At 36.3% G+C, this 12,519-nt stretch overlaps 1 protein-coding gene across 1 annotated transcript in view; it reads right to left on the reverse strand.

Moving 5' to 3' along the window:
• The window catches only part of CNTNAP5 (contactin associated protein family member 5), an 859,701-nt gene that overhangs the window by 455,604 nt on the left and 391,578 nt on the right, over positions 1–12,519 (reverse strand). Inside the window, exon 5 of the mRNA XM_027590999.2 lies at positions 11,913–12,116. Coding sequence (XP_027446800.2) covers positions 11,913–12,116 — 204 coding nt within the window. The remainder of the gene's footprint in view (positions 1–11,912; positions 12,117–12,519) is intronic.

The following is a 12,519-nucleotide window of genomic DNA, read 5'->3' on the forward strand; positions in this document are numbered from 1 at the left end:
ACAGGTCTGAGATTTGGCTGGAAGAAGGAGCGCCAACACAGCCAGGAGAAGCAGGTGCCAAGACTCGGAGGTGCAAGGAAACATGGTGGGGGAGTCCATGCAGCAGTATCATGATCATGCCAGCCTAGCTTATACCATCCAGGACTAATGCTACCAGCACACTTTTTTTTATCAATTTACTTATTGAGAGACTCCATTAAGACTTTTAGGGAGGGGAGTGTGTGCGAAGTAACTGTGTATTTTATTTCCTTTTAAGCAATGGGCGTCTGGTGAATTAGTAAATCAGAGATTACCAACTCAAATTAACATTCAAGAAATTTATTAAGAACTCAAATCACACTGAGGATGAGAAGAGAGAGTCTTTAACTTTTTTTTGTTTTTTGCTTTTTCTTATATAAAAAACATTATTTTGGCAGCTGCACGAAAATTTGATTAGAAGGCGAGGCTGGCTGTAAGACTAACAGTAATCTAGATGAAAGACCCAGGGCCTTAAGTAAAGAGAGGGAAGGAAGGATGGATTTCCAAGTGATAATATGGTGGTGGTCTCTCTTGGATATTGTCACTTGGATATTGGAGGGGCGGAGATAAAGGGAGACTCCCCTAAGGATGATCTCTAGGTTTTGTTTTTGCTTTTGTTTTTTTTTTCCTTGTGCAGGTGGGTGGACAATGGTACCAGTCATGAGACACAAAGAGAGAAACTAGAACACCTCCCTCTCTCTTTCTCTTCACACAACATACACACACCACACACCCTTTATTTATAAAATAAAATTTGTCCAAGAGCTAACAAACTATTGAAGGAAACTTAGTGTGCCTTATAAACAGTTGGTTCTAGGTAATAAGCCAAGTAAAATTAATATTAGAGGTTTCACTTTGATGTGTGTCTCAATTTTCTTCTTAAAAGGGGAAAAATCATTTAACAATTATTTCTTAACAATAAGTCAGAAACAAACATTTGAAAATGTAAATCCACTGTAAGTCACAGAAAGAAGAATAAAAGGAAAAGGAATCACATCCTTTCTCCCTACTTACTCATTCTATGTGCTGCTTTTGGTGGGTTTTAGTGATATACTGAGTACTTTCAGAGAGCCAATGGAAATGATTAAAACCAAATATTTAAATATTTTATATATTATTATTCCAGCTTCAGAAGACAAATTTAATTATAAATGAGTCAAAGTAACTATTTAACTTTTTGGATATAGTAATGAATCTTCCTCCCATCCCTGTTTCCAATATGCTAATCTTCTATATATTCCCTATAGGTAATCACTGTTATTAATGGCCTGTTTCTCCTTCCAGAAAAAAAAAAATTAGGCACATGCAAGCCATATATACTTTATACATGTATATATGTATGTATTTGTGTATATATACTTTATATGTACATATATACTTTATATATGCAATTTATAAATGCAATATATATGCATTTTACATATGCATATAGATGGCAATATATGCAATACTCTATATATGCAATTATATGTATTCTTTATTTCTCCTCATTTAATTTTTTACCCTAATGGTGAAATACAATGCACATTTTTATGGACCTTTTCATTTTCACTTAATCTATCCTAGGAATTTTCTTACATTAGTATATAAAAAGTTGTCTCATTCTTTTTTGCAGCTGCACAGTATTTATTGAATGAAACGTGTTATATGTATTAGCCAGTTTTCTATTGATAAATATTTAGGTAGTCTAACTATTGTTGATACCTAATACTGCTGATATACCTTGTATGTAGCCATCATTTTGGATGTGTGCAAGCCTTTCTGTCGCATGCTTTCTTAGGTAAGGAATGAACGGTCAAAAGTGTTCACCATTTGCAATTTTGACAGGCACTGCCAAATTGTCCCCTACAAAAGTTGTGCCTATTCAAACTCCTACCAGCAATTTATGAGAATGACTTTTCTCCACAGGCTTGTCTAGAAAATATGTTCAAGCTTTTGGAATTCTGCCTGTGTGATAGGCAAAAACAGTATATTTCTTAGCAGTTTTAATATACATTTCCCTTAAACTGAATGAGTTTGAAAATATTTTCATTTTATTTTTTATGATCTATCTCCTCATATTTCTTGCTTATTTTTCTGTCATTTTCTTATTGATTTCTATTTAGTCCATTTTCTGTAACATTAATTGTGCCAAAATCTTTTTGCTGTTGTCTTTTGCTTTTGCCTTTTTTCTTTGTTTTTTAATTCTAATTTTTTTTTTATCATTCAGACATTCTTTTGCTGAAAAAGCCATCATTTTCTTTTTCTTTTATGGCTTATTTTATGGATTTGTGTTATAGTTTAACATGACCTCCCTTTCTGAGATCATTAAAGAATTCTCCCATTTTCTTGCACTTCATTTCATTTGGACTTTATTCTGGTATATGACATAAGGTAGAGTTCTTCCTTTATTTTATCTCTTTAAATGGTTAACTATAGGGGGGCCTGGGTGGCTCAGTCATTTAGCGTTTAGCGTCTAACTTCGGCTCAGGTCATGATCCCAGGGTCCTGGGACCGAGCCCCACATCGGGCTCCCTGCTCAGCGGGTAGCCTGCTTCTCCCTCTCCCACTCCCCCTGCTTGTGTTCCCTCTCTCGCTGTGTCTCTCTCTCTGTCAAATAAATAAATAAAATCTTTAAAAAAAATAAATAAATGGATAACTAGATGTCCCAAGTCCATTGTTTTTAAATCCTTGGGTGATTTCTTTAAGTTAACCAAGTGTATAATTTTCAAATATAATAAGAAACACTACTAAATTGGATGAATTGATTTGTTACATTGATCAGACTGAGGTTCAGTGCGCATGTATATTGGTGTCTTTAAATCCTAAAACTCCAAGAAGTAAATTTCCAAGTTGGCTGCTGTCCCCGTATTCTACTTCCATCCACTGCCACCATCATCACCACATTCTCCATGCCTCAGAACATCTGGGCAGGAGGAAGCAGAGTCAGCATTCATAACACCATCCACATCCTTATCAAGGTTAAAGTCGGCCTTCCTCTCCCACACCCTAACCTTGCCTCAGCAAGTTTGCTATTCCATCCAACAATCCCACTGATAATCTAAGATTCAGAGGAATGAATGTGTGTATCTTCTTAAATAAAAGGCAGCTACTTCCCTCTTACTGCATCTAATGAAAACATGAGCTTTAATTAACACTCTTACCTTCTCATGCAAAATAGGTTATGAAAATTTCATGAATATTTATAACAATTTTTGACCTTCCCTCAAAAGTGAATTAATATTGTTCCTTCTTTACATTGTTTACTTAATTTAGCCAAATCTTTTGTATTGCCCAGAAATAATGCAAAATAAAAATCCCACCATTATTATTGAAAAAAATATAAATCAGTAAGTATTGAGGGACTAAAAAAATGTTCATAACTTTTTATCTAGCACCAACATTCTGGAAGTCTCTTCTAAGAAAACAAACTGAATCATGGTGATTTCTTTTTCAAAATGTCTAATAATTTAAAAATTGGAAGTAAAGTCTGAACATTTGGAAAGAGAGGAAAAAAATTAAACTTTGAATAAACTTCGGCAGAATCAGCAGATGGGATATTACATAGACATCTATATGATACTTATAAAGTACTTATATAATTTCAAACGTATACTCAGTAGTGATCGCCATTTTTTGATAAAATTAAAAAGTAACAACTTATAAAAGGGATATTAAATAGTTTACACCTTCCTGATTTAAATTATATAAAGGCAGGATAGAAAAGTACATATCAAAACTAAATCACAACTTTGGAAAAGAAACAAATGAGCACTATGTGAGAATAAACCAAAGAACGCACTTATTAAAATATTAACCGAAGCTTTCATTTTCTTTCTTTTTTGTTTTCTCTGTATTTATAGTGGGCATAACTATCTTTCATAATGGGAAAAATAAATAAACTTCATTAAAAACAAATTCGTTATCCTGCATAGCTGGTTCACTGAAAACTATATATGAGTGATGTGTAAATTATTGACTATCCCCTCCAGTTCAAGTTACTTTTTAATCAACAAAAAAAATGGCAAATGTGAATGAATTTCACCCACTCCTCCATCAATTATCCCATGGTAACACTAGAAATCTTCTATTAAAACAAATGGAGTGAAAATTAGTTTGTTTAAACAATTAGGGAAACAGGGAATTTCTGAAATTCATCAAGAAGGATGTTTTGAATCGTATCTACACTAGGTGTTACTGTGAAGAAAGAAGAATGTTAGTTCTAGGAAATGTTCTATCTTACCTAGAAATGTTCATTATTAGAAATGAAGAAAAACTTAATTCTTGAGAGATTATCAAACTCCGTAACCTGAATTATATATCTCAAGTTTTACCTCAGTGGCAAGTGATATTCACCTACTCGCTTTAACTAGTTTCTAATTTCCTAAGGTGAGATAAAATTTCCCATGGACAACTGTAGAGGTCAAAGACAAAAATATGCAGAAGTTAGCTTTCCGGCCAGGAACATGTTAGGGGAAAAACAAAACAAAAAACAACACTTTTACTAATTAAATAAAAACTTGTTTTCATGTGATTTGAGATATAGTTAAAATGAAACAATGTAAATACTGCTCAAGGCCCTAAAGCACATAACAATTTTTACAGGAAGCTTGAAATGTTTCCAAAATATTTCTAACTTAATTTTTCATCTTTCTCCCCCACCAACATACTGTGGGTAAACATGTCAATTTCTTCACCCTTGGAACTAACATCTTCTGTCTAAGGACATACATATCACAGTGTTTTCACCCAAAAGTCTTCTTTGATTAGATCTTCTTGCTTGGTCTTATCTGAACAATTCAAACATGGATGTCACTTTAACTTTCTCAATCTTTGAACTTCAGATAGCCTGAACAAAAGGGAATGGGAACTCTTGTTTAAGATTGTATTTCAGCAAAAAGTCACTTGTGGAAAGGCCTTCATTTACAATTAATGAAATAGGTGGGCACTCATATGGAAGTCCCCAATGCCTGACTTCATCTGACTTTCAGAACTAACCTTTCCACTTGTAGTTTTTCAGATTATCAACATTGGTATTCACATATTATTAAGCATCTCACATAAAGTGAGCACTTTATTTATGTTGTTTCAATTCTTCATGAACAAAACCCTACAAAAAGTGTTGTGTCAAAGAAGCCACATGACTTACTCAAGAAAACAAAGAATTAGGGTGACAATCAAGCTCTATCTGACTCCAACACTAATATTCTCACCACTACCTTACTGAGAAAAAAATATACTCCCACTCACCCTCGTTTCTTACCTTCTGAACATCTGCATCCCACCATAGATACATGTATGTTATGTAGCTTAGCTTAGCGGGAATGAAGAGTCTCAGGAAAGAATTCGATGGATGGAAAGCAGAGAGTTGTAGAAAAGAAGAATGGGGCAATGCTAAAGGAGAAGCATAGGCTTTAGAATGAGAAGGCAAATTTCAACTCCATGGGTTACCCAGTATTTTAAAGACCCTTGCTTGGAAAGATGCAGGGCTAATGAATATTCTCCCATATGCCCAAATGAGACTTTCTGGAAAAAAAAATCAGAAACTAACTGTAAGCAACATGATTCCAGTGGGCTTGACACTCAAACCAGAACAAATCTTTATGTATCATTAAAACAATGAAACATAGGTCTTTAGTTAGGGAATTTATAAATCTCATTCAATAAAACACTCTCTAGATTTATGGGTGGTTGCTCAAGTCCAGACTCTAATTTGTATCCATCTTCTGTGACTTCACTACCTTAAAAATATGCTATCTCAATACAGTTATGGTATATGGTTTTGGTAGCATAGAATCATATACTTTAAGTTAATATTACAAAGTTAAAATCTAAATAGAAATAATTATTTTACCACGTTGAGAACTCCCTGAAATCAGGGACTGGTAAATCAACTTTTAACTCCCTGTGGCTAGTTCAGCACCTGACTTAACATACTTGTTCAACAGATTCCTGTTACATTAATAACAAAAGTAATGAAAAATGGGGTGCACCTTGATCTCCTGACACTTTGAAACACTGGAATTCCTTTACTATTTTTATAATAAAATGTCCATTTAAGTCAGGGTTCATCCATAAAGCATTTCTGGGCTCCTCTCCCCCACTCCATTGTCACAGCTTACCCATGAACATGGACTTCATGATATTTAATATGTAATTGTTTTATAAAGGTTTAGAACATTTTAATTATTAATGTCAGGACATTGGGGTAGGCCTGGAGGAGGTTCCAACCCCAGGTCTACAATAATGGAACTATGTGATCTTGGGCAACTGACTGCACATCACTGACCATCAGTTCCTTCACCTGTAAAATGGGTTTGGATATAGTTTGTAGGACTGTCATGTGACTTTAAATGGAATACATATTTAATATATCTAGTATAGTGCTTAAGTGCAGGCTCTTTTTTTTAAGATTTTATTTATATATTTGACAGAGAGACACAATGAGAGAAAGAATACAAGGAGGGGGAGTGGGAGAGGGAGAAGCAGGCTTCCCGTGGAGCAGAGAGCCCGATGCCAGGCTTGATCCCAGAACTCTGGGATCATGACCTGAGTGGAAGGCAGACACTTAATGACTGAGCCACCCAGGTGCCCCGAGTGCAGGCTCTTGAAAAACAGTAGCACTCAAAATATCTTCCATAGTATTCAGTACAAACTCAGAAACACGTTAAACATTTTATACATGTGTGTGGGTTGGCTCATTCAAATGTCTAGATTTCAAAAGAGCTAATGTCAATGTCCATTTGACTTTTTGGAGAATGTGCAATTCTTTCACCAGTATCTCAAGATATCACAATGAGTTGATTATTCACTCAACTGCTTTGGCCTCTGCATCCTATGCTTGCCTCCCCAAGGGCATTGCTGTGCATGTGTTTATGCTATTCCTGGATTCTCACTTTACTACAGCTGTACTCATTGCAGTTGCACATTCTGCCTCAGTTCAAAGGCACTGAACTCTTGTAAGGATGAATGACCTACATGTAGTATTGATGTCTTGCTTAGTTCTTACAACAGTTTCCCAGTCATGTAATATCTGCTCTTTGATTCTCCCACCTGCATGTACGGGTTAGTGCCGTTGGAATTCTGCAGAGGTCAGACTGTCACAGGTGGTGTGAATGAGGTGTGTTACAAAGTGAGAAGAGGAACGGACTAAGAAAAGAAATCTCTTTCCCATTGGTACTTCTAGAAAAAAAAATCATTTTTCTTCCCTAAGAAATTAATTAAATGGGAATGACCTAGGTCGGTTTCACCATAGAACTGACCTCCCCAAGTCAGCCACAGAAGGGGTAATTGGCAATGAATCAGTCAGAAAAGAGCATCACTTACGAAGAATCACAGCCAATATGGATCCAAAGGCCAGCCTCGGCAACTGGCCATGGTGCTGAACCCCTCCACTCCTAGAATTGCTGAATTGTAACGTCAGATTATATAAGGGACACACACTGGATAATTGTCACTAAAGGATGCACCGCTGGAGTGTCCATGGGATCTGGGAAGGGAAAAATTACCTCTTCATTGGCCTAGCACCATCCTTTAGCCCACTAACTTGTATTCTCAGATTCTTCCTCCCTTCTTCCTTCTCTCTCCCTCTTCCTCTCCTTCCTCCCTCCCTCTCGCCCTCTCTCTCCTTCCCCTTTTTCCTTCCCTCCCTCCCTCTCTTTCTCTGCTTCTTACCTTCTCTCCTTCTCTCCCCTCCATTCCTTCCCTCCCTCTTTCTCTTTCTCTCACTCTTCCTGTCTCTCCCTCCTTCCCTCCCTCCCTCTCTGCCTCTCACTCCCCCTCCCTCCCTCCCCTCCTCTTCACATGCCTTTCTTCCTTCCTTCTTTCCTTCCATTATTGATTCATTTCTTTAAAAAAATTAAAAAAATAAAAGATAAACATAAGCCAATCAGAGAAAGACAATTATATGATTTCACTCATACATGGAACTTAAGAAACAAAACAGATGAACATAGGGGAAGGGAGGGTAAAATAAAATAAGATGCAATCAGAGAGGGAGACAAACCATAAGAGACTCTTAACTCTAGGAAACAGAGGGTTGCTGGAGGGGAGGTGGGTGGGGGGATGGGGTAACTGGGGGATGGACATTAAGGAGGGTGCATGATGTAATGGGCACTGGGTGTTATACACAACTGATGAATCACTAAACTCTACCTCTGAAACTAATAATACAGTATAAGTTAATTAATTGATTTTAAATAAAATTTAAAAAAAGATAAACATGATCGTGGATAATATGAACTCTTTCCATTTTGGAAGCTGTGTGGCAACATGGAAAGAACATGAATTTTGTATAATATGTAAAATTTCATATAAATAATTAAGAAAAAAACATTTGAAAAACATGCCAAAATGTTAATAGGAGAAATGACTGAATTATAGGATTTCAGTTGACTTCTTTTCTTTTCCTTCAATATAATTACCTTTGTTTTTTTTTCTTCAGGTTTTCTAAAACTGACATATTTTATAACCTGAAGAAAATAGTAAAAAATAATTAGATATAGCTACATTTTAATAGTGACCATACCTAATAGCTAGCTGTGTAAATTGAAAGAGTGATTTATCCTTTATGAGACTAATATTCCTTATAGGTAATCTGGGGCTAATATTTACTTACCTATTAGGGCTGCTTTGAAGATTGGACAGGATACTAACATATTGTGGGTATTCTGTAAATATCAGGGTTCCATCATAAGAGAGAGAGAGAGTCTCATGGGGAAGTCAGGAGCACAGTCTTGGGGGTGAGCAAGCCCAACAGTAATAATGTGTATTGTGTCAGGCCCTGATATTTGAGATGGAAACCCATTTTTACATTGTACTCATTTTACCTTGAGTACCTATATTAGGTGGGTGCTTTACTAAATTCTGGAACTACAGCAATGAACAAATCTTATCTTTCCCTTGTGCAACCTACATTACAGATTTTCTATTATGAGAAAATCAGAACAATTATCATCCTCCTTTCCCCTTAGTGCTTTCAGAGAGATCTGTTAGCTCTTTCTGAGGTATGAAGGGCTAAAGAACTGATATGTGGCAGCATCTCCCTAGAGAAAAAACACGAAGATTGGTACTAATCTTCAAGAAACCTGGGTGGCTGCTTCAAACAGGTAAGTACAGGGAACACTCAAATCCACAACATTTCATTTTCCAAGCAGATGAAGAAATTCTCAAACTGTAGAATACTGAAAGAACATATTCTTACTACTGAATCATTCACTAAATGAGGTTTTACTTTGTCACCACGATGATTAGAAATACAGTGAACGTGGAATCTGGGGGAAAAAAAACCAAAAACTTTTCTTTTCCATGTGTCACAGCAAGGAGCAAGTCTTATTCATTTTATATACCATTTCTTTTTTTTAACTTTTTTTATTTTATTATATTCTGTTAATCACCATACATTACATCATTAGTTTTTGATGTAGCGTTCCATGATTCATTGTTTGCGTATAACATCCAGTGCTCCATTCAGTATGTTCCCTCCTTAATACCCATCAACAGGCTAACCCATCCCCCCACCCCTGTCACCTCTAGAACCCTCAGTTTGTTTCTCAGAGTCCATAGTCTTTCATGGTTCATCTCCCCCTCCCACTCCCCCCTTCATTTTTTCCCTTCCTACTATCTTCTTCTTTTTTTTTTAACATATAATATATTATTTGTTTCAGAGGTACGGGTCTGTGATTCAACAGTCTTAACACAATTCACAGCACTCACCATAGCACATACCCTCCCCAGTGTCTATCACCCAGCCACCCCATCCCTCCCACCCTCCACCACTCCAGCAACCCTCAGTTTGTTTCCTAAGATGAAGAATTCTTGATATCAGTGAGATCATATGATACATGTCTTTCTCTGATTGATTTATTTCTCTCATATACCATTTCTTTTCAGGAAGACTGGCATATGGGACATTCAGATAATTTTTGTTGAATAAATGAGGAATATTAAGAGCCTCGCTTTTTGCTATTTCATTATATTTACTTCTGACGTAGAATATTCATTTATATTATTTTTGGTTTTCATGTCCATGCTCTGCAAGATAGTTATTCCTTAGCCCCAGATTATACATAAGTAAACAGAGACTTCTGGGTCATGTGACTTTCCCCATAACAAATAGCTAGCACAAGTCTGCAATTAAAATAGATCTGATGCATGAACACACCTCCTCCTTTCCTTCATGCAATACTGTGAGTGAAACTGGTTTACAACATTGGATTGTGTATGTTGGAACAGAGCTTTGGAAGGGGAATGGCATATCTAATCTGGAATATAAATGACAGTAATTGGCAGATTCAGTATAACTAGTAGAAGACACCTGTTCTGCTATTGACAAGTAACAGTAACTTCCCTCACAATGCACAATGCTCTCTGAGCCATATACAGTTGCAGGACTGCACTCCATTCATCCATATCCCCTTCCTGAAAATTGAAGGCCAGCTAATGAACTGATGCATTTTTCCTTAATATTTGTATGCTCACACTTCAGATAATTCATTGATAAGTTGCTTCTTTAGGTATGTTAATACAATTAATCAGGTCATTAGCAAATCATCTTACTACTCTCTTCTGGATAAAATTCTGCTTCTAAAGATGCCTTTGATATATATTTAATCTAATGCATTAGACGTCAATTTTATGAATTAAACTTGGGATTCCAGATGTTCTCTCTGCCAATATTCACCATGGTGGTTAAGAAGATACTCAGAAATGCCTCAAAATAAAGAATTATGTTGTTTGGCTTTTGAGGTGAGTCCACACTAATCTTCATTCTTATGTCTCTCCTTCTAATTGTGAAAATGTATTTATCTGAGATTTTTTTCAGTTTTCCATGCAACTTAAACTTACAAACTCAGTTCTGCTATGATTGTCTTTCTTTACTTTGATAACAAATACTTAGCGACAATTCTCTTCCACAAGTACAATATTCACTCCTAATACTAACAAATATCAATGAGAGGCAGGGAATCATTCTCATAAGGAATGGAACTTCCTTTTTCTTCAACTTGGGTGCTCTTTCTCTTTCTTTCTCTCTTGTTTCTTTTGCTATGGAAGAGCTTTTTGGTTTGCCTTTGCACCTTTGGGAATTCTGCCCCCTGCACTCAGCACTTGGTCCACTCTTCCTTCAAAAGTACCTTTGAGGATACAAAGGAGGCTGAGCCCTTCTCTCTCTTTCCCTGGGATAAGAAGTTGATTACAATGAAATTATAATGATGGCCTACCTGTGGTGAGGCAGGCCATGCTGGGTGTCCTAAATACACAGGAGGCAGGACATTATACTAATTTAGCTGGCATTTGGCAAGTCTAGGGCTCAACCTGGCATAGCCAGGGCACTTAAAGGAAACAGTGTTTCCCTTAAAAAGACATGGGAATGCCCAAAAACTTAGACTTAGACTTAGACTTTCCCACTATACATATAACCCTCTCTCTCCTTAACCATAATAATAATAATAATAATAATAATAATAACAATAATAAACAAATAAAAACAAAAAATAAACTAAATGAATTAAAATGCCTCTTCTCTATTTTTCTCTTGGGACTGAACTTTCATAAATGTACCAATCAGAATAGATTGTGATTCTATTCATTAAAATATGTGTGCATGTGTGTTAAACTTGCTCAAGTTAAATCGTATTAAAAGAGATAAACAGATAAATAGGTAGCTAGATAAATATATATGAGCTTGTAGTGATCCCTACTTACCAATATTATCTAGTTAGAAAGAATGCCATCTATGGCTTAACTATTTCACAAATGTTTATTTTTTCTTCTTCAATATGTAAAAGGAGAAAATGTCACTTAGTTTGTATTCCAGTGACTTCCACCTGACACACAAGAGCGATAAGAAACTGTGACCCACCACAAAATAGAATTCCTGATAGCTCAACATGGAAAGGAACAAAACCAGACCCTACCCAAGTTGAGGTGCAGGGCAAGCCTCCCCTTCTGGAGCTCCAGGGTGATGTGGTCTCCACGTTGACCTTCTCCATGGAACAGAACCCCATCTCCTTGCATGCTCTTGAACTTCAGAGAGATCACATCTTTGAGAGTGCTCATCAGCTTCTGATTGAACCTATACAGAAGGGAGCTTCGGCCATCAAAGTCAGCAACATCTGATTCTGGGAACAGGGAGAGAAAGAGAGAAAGAGAGGGACAGGGAGAGAGAGATCAGTGAATATTCTCATAATTGCTCTTACTGCTTCTCATCTTTGTTGTTCTCCAATTTATAGGAATGTTCTTGACATTTGGAAGGTCCCACCTCAACAGAAAGCATATACTCTAGACCAAACCTAATTAGACTTAGGGGGATTAAAACCCCTCATTAGTGATATGTCATATTTTGCTTGAGGGGACAGGGTAAGAATACCACAAGTACCTATATCAGACTCTATGGTGCCAGATGCCTGGTAGTAATAATCTTTCATGATTTATCTTCATTATTAATTTGTTCTGATAGTTGGAGCCACTTGATCCCTTAATCTCAGGTTCAAGGTTAGAGATGAAAAAATATAGTCTATTATT

The sequence above is a fragment of the Zalophus californianus genome, chromosome 3 (genome assembly GCF_009762305.2).
Source record: "Zalophus californianus isolate mZalCal1 chromosome 3, mZalCal1.pri.v2, whole genome shotgun sequence".
Taxonomy (NCBI): Eukaryota; Metazoa; Chordata; class Mammalia; order Carnivora; family Otariidae; genus Zalophus; species Zalophus californianus.